This window comes from Rhamphochromis sp. 'chilingali' (assembly GCF_963969265.1).
Source record: "Rhamphochromis sp. 'chilingali' genome assembly, chromosome: 11".
Taxonomy (NCBI): domain Eukaryota; kingdom Metazoa; phylum Chordata; class Actinopteri; order Cichliformes; family Cichlidae; genus Rhamphochromis; species Rhamphochromis sp. 'chilingali'.
This window is the reverse complement of record NC_137938.1, coordinates 38,658,073-38,684,775: the sequence shown is the minus strand read 5'-3', so window position 1 is coordinate 38,684,775 and position 26,703 is coordinate 38,658,073. Positions and strand designations below refer to the sequence as shown.

Here is a 26,703-nt window from a genome sequence, read left to right as displayed (position 1 = left end):
CCACACAGGTGCTCCCGAGGGTTTCTGGCTGCCTTTAGATTTGTGTCTGGAAAGACTTTGGTGGTATCTAATGTTTACCTCAGCAATCAGACAGGTGGAAGGTTAAAGGTCAGGAAAATCATGGATCATCTGATTATCTGATGAAAGCAAAGTCTAAACTTGAAAACGTGAAAATCTGTGTTTCGGTCACTTTGCTCCTTACAGAAAAAATGTTCAAGTAAATTATCTGATGTATTTGTTTCATATTTTTCTACCACGTCACCTCCCATGGCTCTTAATAACAAGAAAAAGAAGAAGGAGAATAGAACCTTTAATAAATATGAAAAGATTGAGAAAATACTTTGATTAACTATGATATGGATCATGTTTATTGTTGCAATAAATACTTGAAACAACAAACAGCTTCTGTGGTCAGATCAAAGGCACAAAGCTGGATGCTATAATGTGTGTATAAGTGATTTACTGATGTAAACACTGTGGTTATTTTGCGGTAATCAATGAAAAATGATCACGATGATCATTACAATATGGCGCCAACAAGGACAAAGAGAGGGCGCCTGTAAAGTTTAAACGTTTCGTGCTCATCCTCTCATTGGTAACACTAAAGTGACGTATTTGCATTTACAGCCACTCGCAGACGAGGTCTCTGCATACTAAGATTCTAGGGCGGGGCTTAGTGAGTTGATCGTGTTTGGACCAGTAGCAGGTTAAGCTTCTTAAAAATATGGATATTCATTAGATTGGGGCGTGGTCTAACAGTGGCGGACCGGCAACAGCGAACATGGAGGTTTAGTTGTCGCCTTGTGTCCGTTAGAGAAGGAGGGTCTCACTGACGCGCATTTTATTTTCACTTTTCCTTTGTTATACTTTGTTTTTTCGCCTTCTGTTCGGGCTTCGACATGGAGATGAAGAAGAGGATTAGTCTGGAGCTGAGGAACAGAAATCCAGCCGAGGCAAGTAACTACAACACTTTAATTTATTTATTTCCTGAAGAAACTGGTGAAGGATGCAGTGTGAAGCTATGACGACGCTGATAACATTCGGCGTGGGCGGCCGTCGACTTTTCCCAACCCGCGGACTGATCTTCTGTCGGTGTTTTTGAACGATTAGACGCGACATGTTTGTGGCTCCAACATGGAGGAAACTCCGCTTGGTCCTGGAGGAGGAATCCGCTGCGTGCAGGCTCGCTCCCTCTCCCGCGCTCACTTCTCGCGGGGCAGCCTCGCGCGAGCCTCCCACAGCTAGCACACGGGCTAACAGGCTAACCTGCCGAGTGCCCAGCCCGCATAACAGAACCGCGGCCGAGTGAGTGCGCCGAGAGCCGCCGCAGGTGCTCGGCGGTACCGAGAAAATGCAGTCGCGGACTGTGGATGGGCTCCGCTGCATTTGTTTGAACGCCCCGGGGCGACCGCTCGGCCGAGCCGGCTCCCATTTTAACCTTCACCGTTAGAGAGTTACTGATCTGCGATGGTCGTGCTGTGATGGCGTTTGCAGCCGGACTCCATTCTCATTTCAGCGTTTAAGTGCACATAGTCCTAGGTCAAGTCATTTTTTCTGCCATAACATCATTAAAGGGTCTCCACAGTTTCTTTGTCGGCACGGGTCAGCTCAACACAGGCGCAGTCTAAAATTGATACTTTGTTCACGTTAAATTGGAGTTTTAACAGTTGTTGTTCAGTCTGCTGTTCCCGCCCTCCTCGCTGTGTTTTCAGGCGCACGAGTGCCGCGCGCTTAAATCTCACAAAAATTGCACGAGGTTCGGTGGGAGGCGGATTTAAACGACGGAGAGGGTTTTTAAAAAGTTTCTCGCACGCACAGCTTTGGTGGGTGAGGTGTGCTCTCCCACCGGTGATCGTAACGGTGAAGCTGAGCGCCGGTTTTCTGGTCACGTACTAACCGCTATATGGATGAGATCCAACGGGAGAGGGGGAGTGCTGGCCCGGGCGAAGAGCTCTGACCGAAACGGAAGGAAAGTGACCCTCGTTTAGTTTTGTGAAACGTCTGAAACCTGGGTTTACTAGATGCCTCCTCTTCACCAATTGCTGGGCATATACAGCGTTACACCACGTGGTTATTCATGTACCTGAGAACTGCCATACCTGCTTACTTGTTCTACACATGCAGCCCCCCCCCCCCCCCCCCCCCCCCCATGCTGGAACTGTGTTGTTGTCTTCGTTGTCATCGAAACATATAAATCATGATGAACCGCGCATGCTCAAACCCAGGGCTGGTGAAGCTTTACGTGTGTTCTTTGATATTTTTATTTCACCTTTGTACAGGTAAATCTCATTGAGATCACTATATCATAGCTAAAGCACTTCTGGATGGATGCAAACTGCATTTTGTTGCCTTGTAGCTGTGACATGAGCAATGACGATAAAGTTGAATTCTATTCTACAGGGTGGGCCATTTTATATGGATACACCGCAATAACATGGGAATGGTTGGTGATATTAAAGTCCTGTTTGTGGCACATTAGTATATGTGAGGGGCAAACTCCTCAAGATGGGCGGTGACCATGGTGGCCATTTAGAAGTCGGCCATCTTTGATACAACTTTGGTTTTTTCAATAGGAAGAGGGCCATGTGACACATCACACTTATTGGTAATGTCACAAGAACAACAATGGTGTGCTTGGTTTCAACGTAACTTTATTCTTTCATGAGTTATTTACAAGTTTCTGACCACTTATAAAATGTGTTCGGTGTGCTGCCCATTGTGTTGGATTGTCAGTGCAACCCTCTTCTCCCACTCTTCACACACTGATAGCAACACCGCAGGAGAAATGCCAGCACAGGCATCCAGTATCCGTAGTTTCAGGTGCTGCACATCTCGTGTCTTCACACCATAGACAATTGCCTTCAGATGACCCCAAAGATAAAAGTCTAAGGCGGTCAGATCGGGAGACCTTGGGGGCAAAATAACTGGCCCACGATGACCAATCCACTTTCCAGGAAACTGTTCATCTAGGAATGCTCGGACCTGGCACCCATAATGTGGTGGTGAACCATCCTGCTGGAAAAACTCAGGGAACGTGCCAGCTTCAGCGCATAAAGAGGGAAACACATCATCATGTAGCAATTTCAAATATCCAATGGCCTCGAGGTTTCCATTGATGAAGAATGGACCCACTATCGTTGTACCGATAGTGGGTCCATTAGTTGTACCGACTAATGCCGCTCTCCAGTGACATGCGGCGAGTGCTACGCTGTGGGCTCTTGCTGAATGAAGCTAGGACAGCCACTGATGTTTCTTCATTACTGACAGTTTTCTTGCGTCCACATTTTGGCAAATCCAACACTGAACCAGTTTCACGAAACTTAGCAAGCAGTTTGCTGACTGCAGCATGGGAGATGGGTGGTCTCGTAGGGTGTCTTGCATTGAAATCTGCTGCAATGACCCGGTTACTGCGTTCACCAGATATCAACACGATTTCGCTCCTCACGTGTTAACCTCTTCGACATGTCAATGGCTGTGAACAAAGAGAAACTTGTAAATAACTCATGAAAGAATAAAGTTACGTTGAAACCAAGCACACCATTGTTTTTCTTGTGACATTACCAATAAGTGTGATGTGTCACATGACCCTCTTCCTATTGGAAAAACAAAAGTTGTATCCAAGATGGCCGACTTCTAAATGGCCACCATGGTCACCGCCCATCTTGAGGAGTTTGCCCCCTCACATATACTAATGTGCCACAAACAGGACTTTAATATCACCAACCATTCCCATGTTATTACGCTGTATCCATATAAATGGCCCACCCTGTATTCTATATGAGGTCTCGTTTTCAAGAAGCGAGGCCCAGAGGTGTGTATGAAGTTGGGTACACACCTGTAACTGTGGGCAGGGAGATGTGTGAGTGTGTAATAGCCGGGCAAACTGTCTCTCCCCCCCCCCCCCCCCCCCCCCCCCCCGGGGCTACAGTAATTTTTAAATGCGCACACGTCGGAAGATCGTTTATTTAACACATTATATTTTACGGTCACAGACTGCAGTCTGTGTGTACGCCACCAGGTGGCAACAGGTGAGTGTGAGGCATGCAAACTGAAAGTTTGAATAAACCTGTGATGTATAATGTGGTGTAAATTTTACTCTTTGTCATGTGATGCGGTGGCGCTCAGGTGGCCGAGCTGGTGGTGGATAACTGTCGCTCCAGCGACGGTGAGGTGGAAGGACTCACAGACGATTACACGGGGCTGGAGATCCTCAGCATGGTGAATGTCGGCCTCAGCTCGCTCTCCAAACTGCCCTCACTGCCCAAACTACGCAAGGTCAGTTCACCCGCAGCTACGACACCTGAACACAGCACAGTCAGGATCGGCGTGTGTGCTGTGATGAACATCACATGTGACCTCTGATTGGATGTACCTTCTGAATGTGTCTTATGACCTTTGACCCCAGCACTGACCCTCACACTGAGAAGATGAACGATATTCCACTTTTATGCATCAGCTTGTTTCTGCCACAGGAAAGCAGTATTGTGCACTTTGAGATACCGAACTCAAATTTAGGGATATGGCCCACACACATCATCCATCTGCATCCGGATAATAAGGAAATGTCATCCACCGAGCTAGATCCTGGTTAGCAGTACTAACTTGAAATTTCAACTCAGAATTTGGAGTTATGTTTGACTTTATTTGTTTTTCAGTGATGGAAACAAAGTTTCATACTTTTGGAGATGAATGAAAATATTTGAAGTACTGCTGCAGTACTGTACTACTGTAGTACTTCTACAGAGTCGATAGATGAGGAAAGATCTGGCGGGAATGAGCTGAGTAGTTGTTGTCTGTGTGCTGCTTCCTCCTCTCAGCACGCATGATGATGCATTTCCTGTGTTTCAGTTGGAGGTGAGCGATAACACCATCTCGGGGGGTCTGGACGCGCTGGCGGAGAAATGTCCCAGCCTGACCTACCTGAACCTGAGCGGGAACAAGATCAAGGATCTGAGCACGATCGAGCCTCTGGTACGTCCATTCATTAAGCTCGTTAGGCCGATCGCTAACGAAACACCCGAACCTGTCGATGGGAGACCCTGAAACGTAGCAGCAGATTAAAGTCGGGGATTCTGGCGTTGCTGTCCATGTTTTTGAGGGTTCCTCTGCTTTGTTCTTGTACTGCAGCAAAACCTGAAGAACCTGAAGAGCCTGGACCTGTACAGCTGTGAGGTCTCAGCGCTGGACGACTACAGAGAGGGCGTCTTCGAGCTGCTGCCTCAGCTCACTTACCTGGACGGGTTTGACGAGGAAGACAATGAGGTGCCCGACTCCGAGGCCGAGAACGGTGAGCCGCTAACGCGGAGTCTCTCTGGCTTGACCGAGGGGCGGGGTCTATTTGTTTTTCATGTGCACACTTCGTTAAGCCATAAACGTTTCCGTCCAGTGAGCGCGTGCAGATCTGCTGGTCGCCTTCAGCCGCCTAATTCGGATTAAGGACAGGAAGTGGTCCACGGGGAGGACGAACGTCCTGTTTCTGATGTTAGGATGTTTTGTTCCAGATGAGGATGATGAAGCCGGCCCGCCGGGAGATGACGACGATGAAGACGACGATGAGGATGAGGAAGGCTCTGAGGGAGACGAGGTCGGTCTGTCGTACCTGATGAAGGAGGGAATCCAGGTGAGAGGTCATGACTTACAACTTCATTTATAATGAAGGTAAACAGAGAGCAGAGGAGGAGGAGCCTGCCTCACGGCGTGCTCACAGTTGAGTTTAACGTGTTTTTAACATATTTTAAGGATGAAGAGGACGATGGAGACTACGTCGAGGAGGACGAAGAGGACGAGGAGGAAGAAGAGGACGGAGGTTTGTGTCGCTGAAACGTGATTGGATTCTTTTGGGGGGAGGGGAGTTGTTGTTTTTTTTACAGCCCCTGTGGCGGTCGTCACGGTGACTTCGCCGTCGATGTCTGTGTTACAGTAACGATCACATCATGGCGTTTAAACTGCACGCTTAGGCCACGTTTCCCTGGTGACAGCTTTTACATGTGCGTAGTTACCCGATGATGAGTCATTGCGAGTTTCGCTGTCATGTGATTGATGTGTTCAATGAAACCCGTTCAGTGCAGCGCCACCTAGTGGTAAAAATGCTTTCTGCTCTTCTCTCGGCTGAGTGAAGGAATCGTAGTTCTGTCAGGGTTGCTTCCTCCTCAGTGTCACCATGTTATTGATTACTGATTATTGATCAGGTGATTGATGGCTGCTCTGATTTCCTCAGATGAGGACGGCGCTGCTGTTCAGGGCGAGAAGAGGAAGAGAGACGCCGATGATGAAGGTGAAGATGACGACGACGAGTAGTCCAATCACCTTCGTACTCTATATCGTCTGACACCCCCGCCCCTCCCCACCTCCCCCTGACCCTGGCAGGATGTGGTTTTGGAGCTCCAGACAAACAGGAAACTGCGATCAGGCTCATCGCTGTCCTTCACCGCGGTGATGTCACTCCGCCAGCCAGCTGGTCAGCAGGAGGTCGATAACAGAGCTCAGAAATGCGCCGCGTTCCCTCAGACATGTCACGCACAGATATGGAATTCAAGAAAGTCACGAAGGACAAAAAAATAGGAACACCTCAGCAGCTCCTCAGTCTGCTCCAGATTCATCACCTCCTCATCCTCATCACAGACAGCAGGGGGCGGCAACACGCCATTCCCCACTCCTGTGAACAGAATATTTAACAATCCCAGGAACGCCCTTCGTGATTGGTGTTTCTCAATTATGTCTGTGAAGGTTCTCAGTCATCCAGGTCATCGTAGTCTAAGGAGCTTGGAAAGCGTCTGGACTGCAGAGGGCAGAGCTGAAGAAGCGTCTCAGATGAGAGGTGAAACATCTTCAAGCCACTTAAAGACGTCCAGACGCTTTTCTTTCCAAGCTCTTAGACATCACAGCGCTGCCAGACGGTCTACCTAGAGAACGCGGCGTGTTCCTGTCTCTCCTTTATTGATTATTGATCAGCTGGAAGGCGGAGCTCTTCCCAGTCAACCCAGTTCTTCTGACCCTGTGACTCCACTCTACACTACCCATGATTCTCAGCAGCTGATTGCGCCAAACATGGATCCAGAGTTGCCCTCCTCTCTGCTCTCTGATTGGATGACTCCAAAGCTCTCTGTAGTTGGCTCCTCCCCTAAGCTTTTTTTCTTCATTCTTTTAAATTGACTGTTACTGTTTTAATCCCGCCCCCGTCACCTGTGGGTCTGCGGCCTCCCTTCCCACCCCCACGGGTCCCTGTGTAAATAGAAGTGAACTGGTCTCTGTAGGTTTGTGCTGTCGTCCGTTTGGCCTGATGTGTCGTGTTAAGTTTGGAAGCGTGAAGCTGGAGCGATGCTCCTCCTCCGTAATTTTATTTTTTTATTCCTGTGTTCTGATCGTGTTGCTGTAACCAGAGTGTTTTTGAATAAAATGACTGAAATCTCCACGCCTTCTCCTTTCTCGTCACATCTCTTCACGCCCTAAATTATGAAAACAATTTTATTTTTCACTTTAGAATAAAGAACAATCAGAAATGGAAAGGCTCCTCGTCTTCTTCCTGATGTTGCCGTCTCTCGGTGTAGCTACATCTATCACTGCGGCGTGCGTGTCCAGTTTGTCCAACAGGAATGTCTCGGGTTTGGCTGCTGTGGCAGCGCCCAGCTCCTGGAGTGTGTTCCTGTGCCGCCATGATCAGTATCCAGTGATGAATCCTTTTTGTGGAAATCTGCTGCAGGTTTCCAACCTGTTGGTTTCCAGCTGTAGTTGCAGCTCTCTGCCTGCAGAGGGCAGAGTTGTCCCTTTGTGAGGGTCATAATGTGTCACCTGAGAACAGGCCAGATATTTGTCTAAGTTAAAATAAGTTCCCTGGTGAGCCACGCCCATTTTTCAGATGTTTTATTTTGAATATTTTGTAATAAGCACATGAATCACTTGCTGACCGATGATTGGTTCTTTCTGCTGACAGCTCATCAAATGATTTCACATCATTGCAGTCACGCTTCCTGCTGTGCGTGTGTGTGTGTGTGTCTTGACTCGATATACTCCTGTCATGAGCACTCGGTCCTCTGAAGATTTATTTTTTCCTTATATGGATGTACATCACAACGAGGGGCGGAGCCAAGCACACACAGCTCTGATTTCTGTGATAAAAATGTTTTACTTCACTTTTTATAGAAAGGAGGAAATTAAACAGAATCTGAAGCAGTCTGTTTTTCACAGACGAGCGTTCGGGCGTCTTACAGCGTCATGGTGACGATCAGGCGGTCAAAGTTCATCGTGAGACTCATAAAGTCATAAAACTGATTTGATAAGCTTCAGGTACCAAATCATTGACCATGTTCCTCATTTTAAACCTGCTCTTCGATCTTTTACCATTATAATCCGTCTCAGAGGTCACCGTACAGAAGCACGGCCTCAGTGGGCCGCGGGCTCTGTGATCGCAGGTGTTCCCCAGCTCTCTGTCTGTGATCATGAAACTGACCTCGCAGCCCATCGTTGGTCAGTCATGAAGCAGAAGTGTTTATGATGAAACCTGCAGTCAGCTGACACTGATGAGGTAACGCCGTTTAACTGAACACACACACACACACACACACACTCTGATCAGTAAATCTGAGCCAATCCATCAATCTGATGTTCACCTGACATTTACTGACTTTGTTTATGGCACTTGGTGATGTTCCCACAGGGAGGCGACTAACCTGTGTGTGCCTCACCTGTGTGCTGCAGGTGTGTGTGTGTGTATGTAAATGTCTTTGATTTGTTTCAATCATCAGGCTCCACCTGATAAGCAAATGATCTGCAGTTTGCATCCAGTTTGAATGAGACGTCTGAGAGCGACCTGCACACCTGCTGATGCTGGAAAACACCTGCTTTACACTGCAGCAGGGGCGTAGCCAGAGGGTAGGCGTGTCCACCACAGGGCGGTGACCAGCGAGGGACTTTGAAGCTCTCAGACGTCACTGATGAGTGGGCCTGCTCTTCCTCAGCTTTGTTCTCCTTTTCATGACTCTAAAGTTTTCACAGGCTGGTCACGACGCCGTCAGTGTCCCGCTCTCGTCCTTAGAGGTTTAGAATAATAAATGTGGTGCACGCTGTCTGCTGAATCTCACTGTAACCGAACCCCCTGCAGGTATCACACCTGCATCTCAGCTCAGCCTCTGCACACACCAGCCGGCTCCTCCGCAGGAGCAACCTTTAACCAGCAGAAGTCACGATGATGCTTCCTGCCTTTGGTCTGAGCTGATCCGAGCACCTGGGAGGCGTTTTTTAGCTGAGGTGCAGGAGTGCGCCCTGAAAACCGGCACGCTGAGCATTTATTAGTACAGACAGGTGAGTCTGCAGGTGTGACCTGAAGGTGTTTCTCATCTCAGCTGAGAGTCAGTTGGCAACAGCAGGTCTCTTAGCAACAAGAGCTCACACGCTTCAAGTTCAGTTTTCATCACTTCTGAGGACTTTACATTAACTCACATTTGTTTCCTGCAGATCCTCTGACGTCCAGCAGAGGCAGCAGTGAGTTTGTCTCAGAGACTCCATGTTAAAACGTTACAGCAGAAATAAACGTGTTTAACGTAATAGGGGCGTGTCGTCTTTGACCCACAGGTATCTGTAGCTGCTAACCATCTGCTAGCATCACCTGAACTGGACCTCTGGACCGTGTTTGTGCTGTCAGAGCCTTTTGTGAGTGAAATTTGAGAATTTTGATTGGATGTTCCTGATTAAATATGTCTGTGGAAGTAAACTGACAATGTAATTCATCTAAACCTTAAATCTAATCTGAATCCAACGTTCCACAGAATAAACTTAACCCGAGCCCCCCGGTGTGGTCAAACTTCAAGTTTAGTTATTACGAACCAATTTGTGTGGCCCCACATTGACTCAAAACAGGAACACACACACACTCACTCCTCATTAGCAGATCAAACAGACGGCACAGATCCAGGTTGAGTTTGCAGGTTTTATTTTAGCACATGAACTGATCAGGACTCACAGCATCACCACCTGCTTCACATCCCTTCAGGACTACATCTCCCATCATCCCCTCTGGGTTTAAGGCTACAGCAGCTGGCGAGGAGAAGTGCGAGTATAAAATGATCAAAAAAACACAGGAAGATCAGAGGAAACAGGAACAAATACAGCACGTGCAAGGACAAATAAAGATCAATAAAATCAATCACAATCAGCCGGTTCTCACACCCACCTCTGACGGATGTGCTGAATGTGAGACACAAAAATGAAGCTACCTGTTTGTTATTTATTGCTCCCACTGAACCTTGATCATCTTCCAGCTCGATACAATCTGATAAAAAAATAAACTTATGCTCCGAGGAAACTCGCTAATTGTTATTGCGGAATCGAAAAACTCCAAATAAAAACAGTTTCTGGTAAACCGTCTGAGCACGCTCATAGGTGTGCACCGCGAAGAAGCTCTCTGTGAGTGTGACGGGTTGTTTCCATGGACACGCATGATTGGAGGTCATGCTATGGCTGTTAAAGATACCCTGGAGTGTTGAACCTGCTTCATAGTGCAGACCTCAGGAGCTCTGATTGGACAGTTGGTCCAGTTCCTGATGAACTTTTACACCTGAGTTTCCAGCTAAGATTGAAGGCGGCCACATTCAGAGAAGAAGAAGAGTCCGAGGAGGACGACTCGGGAAGCAAAAGCCGGTCGCAGCGTAGATCGGTTCATCCTCGCCGGCTTCTGTGACGGCGGCTGAGACCATGACTGGTTCTGGTTGTTCTTGTGTGAACTTTTCTAACAACGTGTGAAAGTAAGCTGTTTGTTCTGATGAACCAAACATCTGATGTACCGACTTTAAATTCCTTAATAACAACTGCACAAACTGCTTTTTCCTCTGCAGAACGACTTCCTCTGCAGTCAGCAAAGAACAAAACCAGTCGCATTAACTGGTTCTGATGGAAGTCCAGAGCTCCAGAAAAAGCTGGTACTGAGCGGCGTCTGTGGGGGAAACCAACCATCAGCAGGAAGACCAGTTCGTACCGTCACTTTCAGAGTCGTCCTCCAACTCTGACCTCCACAGTAAACACCCTGCATTCGTACCGTCGACTGATTCCTCTTCAGTTTTTAAGCCTCAAACTGAAGGTTTGTCCCAGGAAGCAGAGCATAAAGGATCCACAGGTAAGGCCGTGGACCAGAATGAGATCGGGGTCCACAGTTTCCACGTCTCCAAACTCTTGTCTTGGCACATTTCCGGTCTCTCTGACACTGACGTCAGGTAAGTTTCCTTTAAAGGAACCTAAACTGAAAAACTACTCGGGTTAATCAAAGGCAGCGACGAGCCGACCAACCAGAATCAGGAACCTTCTGAGGAACAATTCCTGTTAGGTTTGGAGGTTTGAGGGGACCTGTAGGTTAGTCTCTGAGGGATCTATGCCTCAGGTATCAAGTCCTGGAAGCAGCTAAAACCTGAATTTAAAGAGTTTTAAAGTGATTCGTCCATCTTCATCGGAAGTCCATCGGACACAGCCGTTCACCCGGGCCGGGCTGAGTCGTACCGGCCGGCTCACATCAGGCTCTTGCGGTTTAGTCTGGAACTTTTAGAAGAGGTGATAGGGGAGGTGGAGTCCAGTTGTTGGTACAACTCCCTGAGCTCCTTCACCTCCTCCAGCACCTCCTGCGCCTGACTCCAGGCCGCCTTCGCCTCCTTCAGGAGTCTTTCTGCCTCGGTCGACTCCTTCCCCCACCTCACCATTCCCCGCTCACCCTCGGTGTCGCCCCGCACTTCCTTCAGCAGCCTTTCCGTCTTCTCCAACTTCTGGCTGATGAGCTCCTGCAGCTGACTGACGGGCGCCATCGCAGCGGTCGGTGCGGAGGCAGACGAACGACTCGCTGCAGCCGTTTTACTCTTATCGGCTCTAGTCTCAGAGTGGCTCAGGATCTCATCCATGGAGGCGCAGCGGTTTTTCTCTGCCGTCGTGAGGCGTTTTTCTGGCTGGGGGGTCTGCTCTGAGACCACCGTCACCTCACGGGGAAGGCTGTGAGATTTCCCAGCAGCCTCGGCAGTCCGAGCTGAGAGCGCGCCATCTGTTTTGGACCTGGCACAGTCCGGACTGAGGTGGGATGCAGAATTTTCCAAGCCGGTTCCTTGAGTGTTTGCAGCATCCTCTTCCTGGATCAAGTCCAGAGTCAGCATCCCATCCGAGGAGGAGGTGGAGGCCTGACAGACAGAGAGAGGAGGAAAATCAACAAAGACACAAAGAGTCTGACGGAAAAAAGCTTTTTCAGGCCGCTCTGACCACCAGAACAAAGAGTCCCACAGTCAGTCTGCACATACCTGACAGGTCAGAACAAATGTTTCGGTGAAAAGCAGAGGAAAAACGATTCGTGCCAAAGAAAACCCCAAAATAACAACTGTTCAATGCTTCTATTAAAACAAAGAACAACTGTGAACGGCATCGATAAACTGTTCGAAATATCCAGAAAACAATCTGCTGAAAAAACACAAAAAACTGTGGAAAAACTTACCAACCATTCAAAACGGCTCAAAGCTGCCCCAAAATCTGAATAACACTGAAAATCCCACCAACACCTCCAAAATAAGGCAAACAGCACACTGTAAAAAGTGTCCCAACAGGATGCGCCCGCTGCTAACCTGTAACCTGCCTCATCATTCACATCAGAAGTTCGAGGTTTGATGAAGAATAAAGTCCCAGAGGAAGAGGAGGATACTGACCACAGCCAGCAGGTGGCCTCTGGTTGGCAGTCGGCGGTTGTGAGGGATCTTCACTCGATCTCGAGTCAGATGAGACAGCTGCGAGTCTTCGACCATCACCTAAAAACAAACGAAGAAGGCACGTGGCCACCAATCACTGTGGGAGCTCCTCCAGGACAAACCTGACACAATCACATAAAGACACCTTAAGCAGTTACACGACCTGCAGTCATCATCATCATCATGGTGCTCTCACAGACGGAGCCGCGAACGCTTCCATGTAGGTAACTTAGCATTAGCCAGCACGAGCTCAGGATTGGACGTCCTGCTGACGCTGGCCGTACTTCCTGTTGACTGTTTATGAGGCGTGTTTCTACCTGGTGATTGGATAGATTCCTCACTTTTTTTTTACCACTTTGACACCCAGTCTAAGGCGTGGCCACCGCACATCATGATCTCAAGAGTTTGGATGTAACACAGCACATCATCAATAGGACATGCATGTGCCACTAGCCTGGAACACGCTGTGAAAGACTATTGATCGGGGTATCGACATGAGTATCGAGCGGTGGAAAAGGCAGACAGCTGCTCTGGCACATGCGCTGCTACAGAATAAACACATCAAAACAGAAAAGTCGCAGGAAACGCCAACATCGAGAGTCAGACCTGCATTAAAATCAGACGCCGCTCAGCCGTGTAACAGGAAGTGAGTGGGGGAAGCAGCCCAGTCACATGAAACACGCATGTTCAGGTTCAGTAACTTCTGCTTTCATCATGTCTACTTCCTTTATAAAAGAATCAAACCACATAAACACATTCAGAAGCTGCCTGAGAGTCTGATTTTAGCGTCACTGACGTGTTCGACGTACGATGGCCACGGACAGTTCTGCACGTCAGACACACTCGGAAACGAAAACCTCGATTCAGTTTCATTTACAGCTCAAGGGTGAAAGGTCGTCGACTGTCCCAGACGTCCTCACCTGATCCGAACAGCTTCCATCTTTAAACCTGGAAAAACTACACAATCTGTCCAGGTGACAAACTACTAACAAGTCTGCGGCTTTCAGGCTGCTGACGAACAAAGGCGGGCCCAATCTTACTGACTAAACACAGCGGGGCTCCCTGTTTACATAATCAAAGATCACACCTCGTCCAGAACGCTGTTCTTGGCTCTGGTGATGGCGGCATTCAGGACGCTGATCCAGGATTCTTTCTCCTCTGGGCTGACAGCGAGGAAGACGAGGTTGGGAACCTGCAACAGAGCAGAGACACAACAGAGTTAGTCCACGCTCACGCCATCAGACACGCCGGTTTGTATTTTTAATGTTTCAATATTTGGTTCAGTTTTTCAGGCATTTAGAGCTTTTAATGGAGACGCCACAGACGCAGAAATGATTTTACCTCGAGCTGAAAGTATCTGTGTTTATTATTCAGAGCAGGTCTCACACAGACGTCTGTACGTTATAACAGAAGCTGCTTTACTGTGAACACTGATTGGATAGAACTGCTGACATCACACATAAGGACCCCGCCCCTGTCCCCCTTCAGCTGGATTACGAAGCCTCGGTGGGTGACACTTGCTGAGTGTGTGTGTGTGTGTGTATACATGTTTGTCTGTCAATGTGGGGACCACTATTAGTGCAAAGACCTGTAGGGTCCTCACTGTCACACTTCAAACCAACATGGAGGACATCATGTGAAGCGGTGCTGCGATGTCACCACTAACCACAGAAAGGGATTCTACTGCACTAGAAAGCAGTAAAATAATTAAAATGGAGCTATCGTTTCGACCGTTCTGTCAAAAAAACCTTTTTGTTTATCTTGTCATTACCCAAACTGCACACCGAAGCTCTTTGTTTCTGCACACGGACATAAGGTGCAATATTCCTGCTTCTTCCTTTCACAATAAAAGTCTTGACATGCACTGTGTGACTTCTGTGGCGCCAGTGTCCGGCAGCCTCGCCTCTGTCAGTGCGCCCCAGGGTGGCTGTGGCTACAATGTAGCTGCCATCACCAGTGTGTGAATGTGTGTGTGAATGGGTGGATGACTGGATATGTAAAGCGCTTTGGGGTCCTTGGGGACTAGTAAAGCGCTATATAAATACAGGCCATTTACCATTTATTTATTTACTTCTGAACATATACTTGCTTCGAGCAGGGTTTTTCTTTGTTGCATAAAGTAAAGGAAAAAAGGGAAACAGTCACAAAACATATTTATTCTTCAGAAAAGAACCCTTCTCAGAGTGGACATAAAGGTCAAGATCAGGACTTTTTCACCGTGAGCAGGTAACCGATTCACGACTAATGAATCATCTCAGATGTTCTGTGGACTGATGTCTACTCTGTCTTTGGCTTCTTCTTTCTGGAATACGACAGCACTGGTTTCATACTGAGAACAGTTTGATCCTCATCCTCCATCTTCCTGTGCTAATGTGTTTGTTTTAGCCTAATTATAGCTCTGTAACTAGCCACCAGCTAGCACATCATCATATGTCATCTAGGCCAACTTCACGACCCTCCAAACATCTCTGAAATTAATTTTGATAACACCCACAGTCATGGCAGAGCGGTATATTTAGAGATCCTTCACTCAGAACATGAAACACCCTCTTTAGTTGGAAACCAGTTAGCTAATTTCCTGCTAACGCTTAACTCTGCTAAAGCTCATAAAACATTTTTTTTTCAAGCACGCCTGGAGTTTAAACTTTATTGTAAGACCTCTGAGAAGAGCGCAGGGCCCTCAAGCTCCCAGGTAGAGGACCCGAGCTTGAAGATAAAGATCGCCCGCATATCTTAACAAAAAATACATAAAATACATACATATAGATGGAAAAATCCATATAAATGAAAAAGAAAAAGACATTTCCTATAATTGTATCAATAGAAAAGTAAACTTAAAATGCCTAAAAATAAAATACCTGTGTGAAGTTTAAGAAAAAGGTTAGTTAATAATAAACTGTATAAATAAAATAACCCTCCATAAGAGGAATAAGAGGCCGTGGCTTGACCACACAGAGACTTTGGCGGTGCAGGAGGCGGACCTTGATATCAGGTCTCCACCCCTCCGAGAATTTGTCCTGTATATGACATCACCAGGAAACCTGCAGCACAGATTCTGGCATTTCATGGCATATTTCAACTCTGGAGGGGTTTCAGGGTTCAAGACCAGGTCCCGTTCAGGTAACACACGTCAGTGATGGTCCTCACAAGTACCCAAAGACAAGTATGTGTGTGTAATAGAATCTGCCACCCAGTCTGCAGGACACTTGATCCGCCCCTCCCCCTTTCCCCAAGAGCATTCTGGGTATCTGCGAACATCTGGTGTGTGTGTGTGTGTGTGTGTGTGTGTGTGTGTGTGTGTGTGTGTGTGTGCTGCTGTCGAGGAAAGCCTCTTGGAGCTGGAGCTCCACCTGTGCTCACTGACAGCCGCTGCTGAGTCGGGTCAATAACAGCTCCACCTGCTTTCCTGCACAGTTCAGACGGAGGTTTTATTCAGATTCACTCTGAGCTTCTGCACATGTGCAGACCGTGCGACACACGAGCCGCCTGGGAACATGAATAATCAATGACCTTAGGTTACAGGAGGTTTGATGAATCAGAGCTCTGCCTCTGTGCTGAGCACCGCTGCTGCTGCTCTTTATGGGACAAGTGAGGCGTGGATGGTGTTAATCACAGCGAGTCCTCCCCTGCTGGCGCTCCTTCTGGACTCTGATGGGACCAGCACGACCAACATGGACGCAGCTTTCATCAGTTTCACACTCGCCTGCTGCAACTTTTTATGGCGGTCACTCCAAACACCATGGGAAGTGTCTGTGGACATGGACATGACAGCCGACTCAAATACAGATGAATCTCAGGCCGCCGTCAGGCGGGATTCTCGTGACACCACCAACATGTGGGAGGAGCTTACTGACACTTATCACCAGGAAAAAGGAGCCTTGATGTTCTGTAAATATGTTTCTGTGACCTAATTCCCAGTTTTACAAAGACTCCTCCTCATCCCATTGGCTGTTTGTGAATAATGATGATGATCATCATCATAATACAGATGGAGGCCCCGGGGCAGAGCCAGGATGCTGGAGACGTGACATCTCTCAGCTGGCCTGGGAACGCCTCGGTTTCCCTCGGATGAGCTGGAGGAGGAAAAAGGGCGGATGATAATGACGAGGGATCAGGTGTGGTGGCTTTTGGTCGTTTGGGACAGCAGGCTGAGAGCAGACAGGTGAGGTCCACCTGACAGTGAGCTGGCAACAGCACGGTGTGTCAGGTGTGTGCAGGTGTGTCAGGTGTACCGTGTTTCCTGGCGAGCTGCAGCGCTGCAGTCTGAACTTGCTGTGGTTCTTCTTGCTGCGGCTCTTGTTCTTCCTGAGTTCCTCGCAGCGCTCGTAGTCCGACAGGTCCAACACCTCGTCAGCTCGACCCAGCTCCTTCACCTACAGACACACAGGTATTACAGGTAAGTAACATAGGCAGGTAATACAGACAGACATCTGGAATCCTCTTTCACGGTTGCTGATTGGTTGAGGCTGTTGCCTAAGGAACAGCTAAGGCACAGGTCGTGACAGCAGGTAACGAAGGTCATTGGACAGGTGAGTCAGGTGTCCTGACCTCACCTGCTAACAGTGTTAGTCTGTGCATGAGTACGAACCTTCATCCTCCTGATCAATCAGCATCACCTCATTATTCTTTTATTTGTTATGTGTACAAACTCCTGACAACGGTCACTACTGTCATTATTACTACTAAACTCTCAACGGACGCGCTTTGACCTTTAACCTTTTAATGAAACTGCAGGATTCCTGATGTTGTCTGTGTCACCTGAGGTGACCTTATCCGTCATTATAATTACTTCTGCGATTGGTGGACGTCATCGCTCACATGACCAAAACAACATGTCTTTATTCTCCAGTAAGAGGCTGTTCGGCCACACCCACATCCAGGTGGATCCCCTTAATGGTACTCGGTGAAAGCCTCACACTCACTGAGCCTGATGGGATTTGTAGTCTGACATCAGCTGAACATCTGGAGCTCATCTTTCAGTCTGAGGGACAGATGTTGATGCTAACGCCACTGTGAGGTGCTCTGAAGCATGAAAGCTGATTGGTTGTTGCCTCGTGTTTTGCAGCAGGTGTTTGGATGTGAGCAGCACTGACCCTCCGCTATCAGCTGATCTGCTCTGTGCTTACATCCACTCTGGGTTTAGGTTTACACACACGTGCACACACACACCAGCTCTCAGCGTGTTAGCATGTGCTAAGTGAAGGTTTCTCTTGTCACATCAGCTCATCAATCTCCATGGAAACAGCATCCATTATTAACCAGCATTAAAGTGAGACTTCCTGGGAGGCAGGACTCCCCCCCCATACACACACACACAGACACTTATTTATAACGCACATCAAACTTCCTCTTCCTCAAGATTAATGTTGTTAAAATGAACATCTTACCAGAATTTTTATTTTTATTTCAGTCAATTCCCTTATTTTTGCCGAAACATTTTTTTGTTTCACTGGACAAGATTATTGGTTCTTTCATTTGGGGAGGGAAGCCACCTAGGGTCTCTAAAACTTTGCTGCAGCGATGCAGATTTAGTGGAGGACTTGCATTACCTAATTTTTTAGTCTACTACTGGGCCGCTCACATCCATAAACTTTGCTACTGGCTAAAATCTTCTGGTTCCTCGTGGTGTAAATTGGAGCTATCATCATGTAGGGGCTCTTCTTTACCGGCTTTGCTCTATTCCTCTTTACCCGTGAGACCCTCTCTGTACACTGATAATCAGGTGGTTCTTAACACACTCAAAATCTGGTTTCAGTTTAGACGTCACTTTAATTTTGTAATGCCGTCTTCCTCGGGTCCTCTAAGCGACAACCATTTGTTTCCCCCTTCACTTTTGGACTCGACATTCTCAGTGTGGTGTGACAAGGGTATAAAACAGTTCAAACATTTATATGTGGATGGTGTTTTCGATAGTTTTCCCAACTTGTCTTCTCGTTATAATCTCCCTATGACCCATTTGTTTCGCTATTTTCAAATTCGAAATTTTGTTGCCAAGTGTTTCCCAAATTTCCCTCTTTGCCTCCAGAACAGCAGTGGGAAACTACGTTATTATTTGTTCCTCATCACAGAGGAACCATTTCAAAACTCTATGATGCTATTCTGTCTTTTAGTAACCACTCTAATGTTAAGCTTAAGTGTACATGGGAAGAAGAACTGGGAATTCGAATACATGAGGAGTCTTGGGAACAGGCTATAGCGAGAGTACGATCTTCCACCTCCTGCGCTCGTCTTGGACTTATTCAATTTAAGGTCTTACACAGGGTGCATTTTTCTATGTGTAGACTTTCTGAATTGTATCCAGAAGTGGAAAATAAATGTGATAAATGCCACGGTTCTCCTTGTCACCTCGGCCACATGTTTTTTCTGTGTCCTGAGCTACAAGGTTTCTGGACAGGGTATTTTGCTATTATGTCAACTGTTCTTGGGGTAACTCTTCATCCTTGTCCTCTGATTGCTGTATTCAGGATTCCTGTTCGCTCACTTACACTTGATTCCACACAAAAGGACATTATAGCCTTCACATCCCTATTAGCGAGACGTCTAATATTGTTGCATTGGAAGTCTGTTAAGTGTCCTACTATTTCCCGGTGGCTTAAAGATGTCATGTTTTTTTTAAAACTTGAAAAAATTAAATATACGTTGAAAGGTTGCACAGCCAAATTTTTTCACAAGTGGCAACCCTTTATCTCTTATTTTGCTAGTCTAGAGGTATTGCCTGTTTAAATCTACTTTTGTTACTGTTATATTCCTCTAATATGTTTGATGGTTGTGTTGATCTGTGTGGGACTGGGGGGGGGGGGGGGGGGGGGGGCGTTCTGGGCTTTTTTTTCATATATATGTGTGTTTATTTACTTAGGAAAATGAAGAAAGGTTGATTGTATTTTGGTAACTGCAAGTACTGTTGTTTTCTTTTTTCAATAAAAAATATTTTCAAAAAAAAAACAAAAAAAACTTCCTCTTCCTCTTTGCAATGTTGTTGCAGGGGTGGGGGGGGGACTGCAGAGTGGGTGGGGGGTTGTAGAAACCAACAGAAATCCTCCTAAGCAGCCCCTCCTCCACCCAGCAGACCTCTTCTCATGGAGGGTGGAAGGGTGTCTGATAGATCGGGGGTAGGGGGTGGTGCACTGAGGGATTATGGGAGATGTAGTAGAGTGAGGAGAAGACAGGAAGCAGGGTGAGAGAGCAGCAGAGGGTCTCGGGTGGAAATCGAACCAGGGACGCTGCATTTGACCGTGCAGCACCAGGCCACCAGCTCAGGCACCATGGTTCTGAGTTCACTTGGCTTTGAAACCAAACAAGTCAGTCATACAGAATTGACTTATCATTCACCGTGTAGCCCCGCCCCTGGCGGTGCTCTGAGGTCACGGGGTCATCGGGATTGCGCTCGTGAATCAGGTCTGATGCTTCGGTGACTGAAACTAAAACCAGGCACGCTCTGTCAGAGCACATGACCGCTGTCCTACACCTGCAGGAGGGTCCGGTCCGAGTGAACCTCCAGAACCAAACCAGGACCGCCAGCTGCAGTCCAACATGGAGGACGAGGAGGAGGAGTCTGTCTGACCACAAGACCAGAAACTTGACTCAGGACGGCTGATCAGCTGTTTACCTGATCGCACACATGCAGACAGATGTGTGTAACACAGATGCTGCCTGAGGATTACAGCAGCTTAACACACACACACACGCACACACGCACACACACACACACACACACACACGCACACACACACACACGCACACACGCACGCACACACACACACGCGCACACACACACACACACACATGCACACATGCACACACGCACACACACACACGCACACACGCACGCACACACACACACGCACACACACACACACACACATGCACACACGCACACACATGCACACACACACACGCACACACACACACACACACACACGCACGCACACACACATGCACACACACACACGCACACACGCACACACACGCACACACGCACACACACACACGCGCGCACACACACGCGCACACACGCACACACACGCACACGCGCGCGCACACACACGCGCGCGCACACGCGCGCGCACACACGCGCACACACGCGCACACACGCGCACGCGCACACACACACGCGCACACGCGCACACGCGCACACACGCGCACACACGCGCGCGCACACACACACGCGCGCACACACACACATGCACACACACGCACACGCACACGCACATGCACACACGCACGCACACACACACATGCACACACGCACGCACACACACACGCACACACACACACACACACACACGCACACACACACACGCACGCACGCACACACACACACACGCACGCACGCACGCACACACACAAGCTATTCTGTTATACTGTATGCAAAAAATACACTGCACCCAAAATATTTCATAGTTCAGCAAAACTGATCAATCTAATAAACTTAAACCTACACCATCCTCCCTGTTCTGGTATTTTAAAGAGTACTTAGCAGAAATATTAAGCAACCTAACTAATAGGGCTGCAAACTCCCAGCAAAAAAAAATAGGGAACCTCCCACCCTCCACCTCATGATGCTTAATCGACGTAGTCAACCTTAATTTGATGCAGGGTGGAAAAAAATGCACAGAAATCAATTATTTTTCAAGAATAATTAAATAGATTCAACATCTTTCTTCAACAAAATTGCAGACTGCACAGATGGTTCCCAAAGGAAAAAGTACTATAGCTTACTAGGGTATATTAGACTTAACAGTTACTATATACAGTAATGGACTTCTATACATTTTATATCAGATTAAAACTTTGGGTGTCAGATAATTATTTATTAAAAGCTTGACATTTTAAATGAGAATAAGAAAGAAAAGTATGTCTTTGTGCCCCCTTTTCCCTGTTCATGCCCTATCGGCCCCCCTGGCTAAACTTTGCTAGATCCGCCCCTGCACAGTTACCAGCGTCAGCTACGTAGAAAAAGATCCTCGAGTAGAAAGTAATATTAAATAAATTCTAACAACAGCTGATCAAGCTTAAACGTGCTGCTGTTGTTCAGCTGCTGGTTTCCTCTTTCTGGTGCAAAGTGGGCCAAAAACAAACGAGAGACGATCAGCTGATCATTGATCATGATTGAAGCAGCAACAGGAGAGGGAGGGGGAGGCAGTCGCTCCATATATCGGTTAAGCTTAACGCAGGAATGCTTTACAAACATTCAGAGATGGACTTACACACTTGCTTTACTTCTCTGTGGGATCACCTCCTCGGAGATGAAATGCTGGTTTGGTAGCGATGCTACAAACACACACAGCCGCTCTATCACGTGACCACACTGCTCCCACGTGCTACGGTTATGAGCCGAGTTACGCCATGTAGCAAGTTTTGTGAGGTGCTTTTCTGATATTTAATGGATCGAATTACATTTTTTATTTGTCTCTGATATCCGATCCAGTAATTTACGTCAGTATCGGACCGATACTGATAGGTAATATCGGATCGGTCCATCTCTAATAGAAAGCCTACTTCATTCTGATTGGCTGCTGCACCTGCCAGTTATATTTCAGTCAGTTTTCACAGGAACGTTGAGGCTGCAGGTGATTCTTGTGCTGCTGACGGTTTTATGCTGTAACAGCAGACAGGAAGTGATTGATTATGATGGATGTGACACTTGTTATGTAACTCCTCCTCCTCTGGCACCAAACTCTGAATATTGATGATTGATTACACAACTCTGTTTATTTGTGCTGAGGGTCAAAAATACCAATAAACTGACAACAAATAACCAATTAAAAAACAAATAAACCCATAAAAGAGCGGGAAAGACGCTTTCACTAAAACTTTATTGTCCCAAACTACAATGCCAACTCAGAGATGAAACCGACGAGCAGAGCGATGTGCCCACACGTGGTTCAGTCCCCACAGAGACAGGACTACAAACCTCTGTGTGTGTGGTTTCAGAGTGTATTTCAGTGTGTGTGGTTTCCCTGGTGTCACACTGGGTTTCTATTCCTGGTAGGACAGGAAGTCGAGCTGCTGACATGTTGAAGCTTCACACATGCCTAACTTAGAGCCACAGAAGCAGAAGAGAGTCTGTCGACCAACAGCAGAGACGCCGCGCACACAGACACATCCTAATTTGGTGGTGAGACAGTTTTCAGGAAGCTTCGATGTGTAACTTCACACTGACGCTGCCAAACGACGGGTGAAAAGAGGAACTGAAGAAAGGAAGCCGAGGAACCTGAATGCACCACGGAGACTGATGTGAACGCACAAACACAAACCAGAGGCCGCCTCGTTTCACAATGTCCCTGACACACACACACACACACACACACACACACACACACACACACACACACACACACACACACACACACACACATTAGCAAACGGAGCAAAAACATATTTCCAGCCCCATCTCACACAAAGTGGAACACTGAGCAACACGAAACAGATTTTACAACCAGCTAAAATCTTTGAATCTGAAAAAGGGTCAGGAAGTGTAATTCTGTGAACACGCTGCAAAGCAGCGCCGCTTCATGTGTTGGAACAAAGCTATTAACTCAGTGGCCACCTAACGAGCTAACCACAGTGATCAATACTGCACCGCTGCACACAGGTACCACACCCAGAACCCGAGAACAAGTTAGAAAACCTTTTCACACAGAGGTTGTGTTAGGAGGGAAACTAGGCTCTGTGTGATAAGGGTTCTATGACGACGTTCCCTGTGTGATAAGGGTTCTATGACGACGTTCCCTGAGTGATAAGGGTTCTATGACGACGTTCCCTGTGTGATAAGGGTTCTATGACGACGTTCCCTGAGTGATAAGGGTTCTATGACGACGTTCCCTGTGTGATAAGGGTTCTATGACGACGTTCCCTGTGTGATAAGGGTTCTATGACGACGTTCCCTGTGTGATAAGGGTTCTATGACGACGTTCCCTGAGTGATAAGGGTTCTATGACGACGTTCCCTGTGTGATAAGGGTTCTATGACGACGTTCCCTGTGTGATAAGGGTTCTATGACGACGTTCCCTGTGTGATAAGGGTTCTATGACGACGTTCCCTGTGTGATAAGGGTTCTATGACGACGTTCCCTGTGTGATAAGGGTTCTATGACGACGTTCCCTGTGTGATAAGGGTTCTATGACGACGTTCCCTGAGTGATAAGGGTTCTATGACGACGTTCCCTGAGTGATAAGGGTTCTATGACGACGTTCCCTGTGTGATAAGGGTTCTATGACGACGTTCCCTGTGTGATAAGGGTTCTGTAAGGACACTTTTCCTGTGCTGCAGCAGTGAAACCGGAGCACTCTGTGTATCTGTAGCTCGGACTGAAACTCGACTCCTGCAGAACGTCGGCTGATGAAACCCGAGGAGAATCTTTCTGTTTGCAAACTGAACTGCAGAATTTGGAGGAAGGCTAAAAATACTACACACAATACTCTCAATGCATGTACATAGAGGTACTTTGGAGTACTCTGAGGTACTTCAGTGCTTACCAAGTTCAACATGTCAGATGTTCTCTGCAAGAGTTCTCCTGTAAAGTTCTGTAACAGTTTCATAAAAAAGCTGCGCACTCCCTTTAAATCTGTTCCTCGTTAACCTTCTTAATGACATCACAGGTGTCACCTGCCTGCTGGTTACAGGTGATCACGCTGTGAGGATCAGAGACCTTCTACCTCTGATCATGTCCACTGATCGATTGATTGATTGACTAATTGAGTGAGTGAGTGTCAGGGGTTGGTCACCTGTAGGCCCCGCCCTCTCTGACTCACCTCCTTCTCACAGATGAACAGCTGGTCTCCTCTCAGAAAGACAAAGCGGTTCTTCCAGATCTCTCTGAAGATCCCTTTGCCGCAGAACTTCCTGATCCAGCCCACTTTATCAGGCGGCGCGTTCTGCGGCGCCGACTCGGACGCGCCCTGAGACAAGAAACAGGAAGCCGACAGAGCAGGTGAGGAGCAGGGAAACCTGTCAACACGGCTCCAGAAGCTCAGCCTAAATCAACCTCATCTCCTCAGTTTGTATTTTTAGTCTTTGTTTATAATACTCTACTTGTGTTTCTATTCATGCTTCTATTGCTGTTTCTACTCTGTTTTCTGTTGTGTACAGACTGGGAGACACTGATTTCTATTACTCTGTTTCTTCATCCTCACCTGTGTGGACAGACAGGTGTGTGTAGCACCGACAGAGCCCGCCTCTAACTGCTTTCATTCTGAGTTCAGCCGGTTTGGGGTCAGATGGTTGTTATGCAAGTCCATTAAAGGCTGTAACTGAAACTGGAGCTGCTGAGCAGATTAACCATCACACCACATTCAGGTCACTTTAAAGCCTCCAGGACCGGCCTGGACCTCACAGACCCTCACAGACCGGGTCACTGTTAAAAACATCACTTCTCCGTCTGTTTGTTGGCCTTTTGGCACTTTTTAAGCATCAGCAGAGTGAGGCCTTTATTATGAAAACCGGACGTGGGTTCTTGAGAAGCCTGCAGCTCTCTGCCTTCAGAATAAAACTAATCCTCGGGCTTTTGTTCTTCGAGTTCTGCTTTAACGGAGAGAGCCCCGGGGGTCGCCCTCTGTCCCGGTATCACTCACCCGTTTCCCGGAGCTGCTCCTCTTCATGCTGCCGGTGTCCGGCGGCTGATCGCGACACTTCTCCCACTTTCACGGGAACTCCGTTATCCGCTCGATGGAGACTCGGAGAGCCGTTAAAGCAGTCAAACTCCTGCAGGGGAGACCGGAGCCTCCGCCTCAGCTCCGCCGCTCCACGGCTCTGTTGCTCGGTGTCACTGTGCTGAGCGACTCGCTGCTGTGGCTGCCGCCGGGCTCCGCCGCACTCTGACCGGCCAGCAGCCGCTCCGTGCTTGGGTGTCCGGTTACTCCTCCTCCCTGTCCCCCCTCCCCGCCTGCCCGCTGGCTCAGCGGCTCATCGGCAGCCCGGAAGCGCCCCCCTCCGGCGGACAGCGGGAGTGGCCGAGAATGAGAGCTACTGAAAGCGCTGACGTCACAGGGTGGGCAGTAACGCTCGAGCCTGCAGTTCCTCTGGTGTCCAGCAGAGGCTCCGCTGCCTCCGACTGGGAGGACAGTCTCCTCCTTTTGGGCTGAACAGACCCGAGACCTGAAGCTGAGCCTGGTTCCAGCTTCAGCTTCAGGAAACACGCGGCACTCTCTGTAATCCCACAGACATCTGTGCTAATCCACAGCATGATGTAGATTATGGCGTGTTCACAGAGATAATCCACGAGGGTGAAATGTGTCACACAGACGCCGCCTGCGCCTGGCGAAGGAAACTGACCTCAGCCTGTGGACACAAGCGGGGGAGAGAGGAGGAGGGAGGTGATCTCTAAAGTACTGACAAATATCTGAAAGCCTCAAACTCCAAAAAATGAAATAAGTGCTGGTGATTTATGGATGGAGGTGAGCACCATCAGCTCACAGCGAGCGCGTCATTGGTCAAGAAACCAAACGACTCAAATGTAGAGAAACTAACTTTAATCAGAATGACGATAAAACGCTTTCTCCGACCCTGCTCACCGAACCAACACGACCGCCCGTCTTTACTGTGCTCCATTACAGGATCTTTAATTAGTGCCCTCCTGTGGCCGTCGCATGAACTGCAGCTCGTGCTTGCACTGTTAGCATTGACCAAAACTGTGATGAAACGCGCATCAGGCTGCCCCAACATCCTCATCAACTCTGAAATCATGCCATGAACTGCAGACTGCAGTTTTGGTTTGCAGATGGTGTCCGCAAACTGCAGACGCCATCTGCAGACGCCGCGTCCTCACGAGTCTGCAGCTGCTCTGCCGTCCTCGTCTCTAGATCTGCATCGGGTTGATCTGACAGATGTTTCCAGGTTCGGCTCTGATCTGGAGTCAGTTTCAGTCCCAGTGTAGATCACAAACTGGGTCACAGCGAGAGGTGGCGGCTCATCTGCAGATTATCCCCGACCCCATCATTAAAGGGACAATCCGCCCAAAACAACAGCAGCAGATTAGAGCCGCAGGTTCAACCCGATCAGCTCGGAC

The 26,703-nt window shown here is 48.0% G+C and overlaps 2 protein-coding genes across 2 annotated transcripts; one reads left to right on the top strand and one right to left on the bottom strand.

Moving 5' to 3' along the window:
• The first annotated feature begins 765 nt into the window (after positions 1 to 765).
• LOC308405004 (acidic leucine-rich nuclear phosphoprotein 32 family member D-like) lies at positions 766 to 7,409 on the top strand. The gene is made up of 7 exons (XM_080895369.1): positions 766 to 953; positions 4,126 to 4,275; positions 4,849 to 4,971; positions 5,128 to 5,287; positions 5,502 to 5,620; positions 5,740 to 5,806; positions 6,218 to 7,409. The coding sequence occupies exons 1-7, from the start codon at positions 900 to 902 to the stop codon at positions 6,295 to 6,297; spliced, it is 753 nt and encodes a 250-aa protein (XP_080751495.1). The 5' UTR covers positions 766 to 899; the 3' UTR covers positions 6,298 to 7,409.
• Positions 7,410 to 9,908: 2,499 nt separating this feature from the next.
• LOC308405434 (pleckstrin homology domain-containing family O member 1-like) lies at positions 9,909 to 25,614 on the bottom strand. The gene is made up of 6 exons (XM_080896087.1): positions 25,271 to 25,614; positions 24,452 to 24,598; positions 16,931 to 17,071; positions 13,786 to 13,890; positions 12,660 to 12,758; positions 9,909 to 12,143 (listed from the first exon to the last, which is right to left on the bottom strand). Exons 1-6 carry the CDS (start codon positions 25,295 to 25,297, stop codon positions 11,490 to 11,492), a joined length of 1,173 nt encoding a protein of 390 aa, XP_080752213.1. The 5' UTR covers positions 25,298 to 25,614; the 3' UTR covers positions 9,909 to 11,489.
• Between the last annotated feature and the right edge of the window lie 1,089 nt (positions 25,615 to 26,703).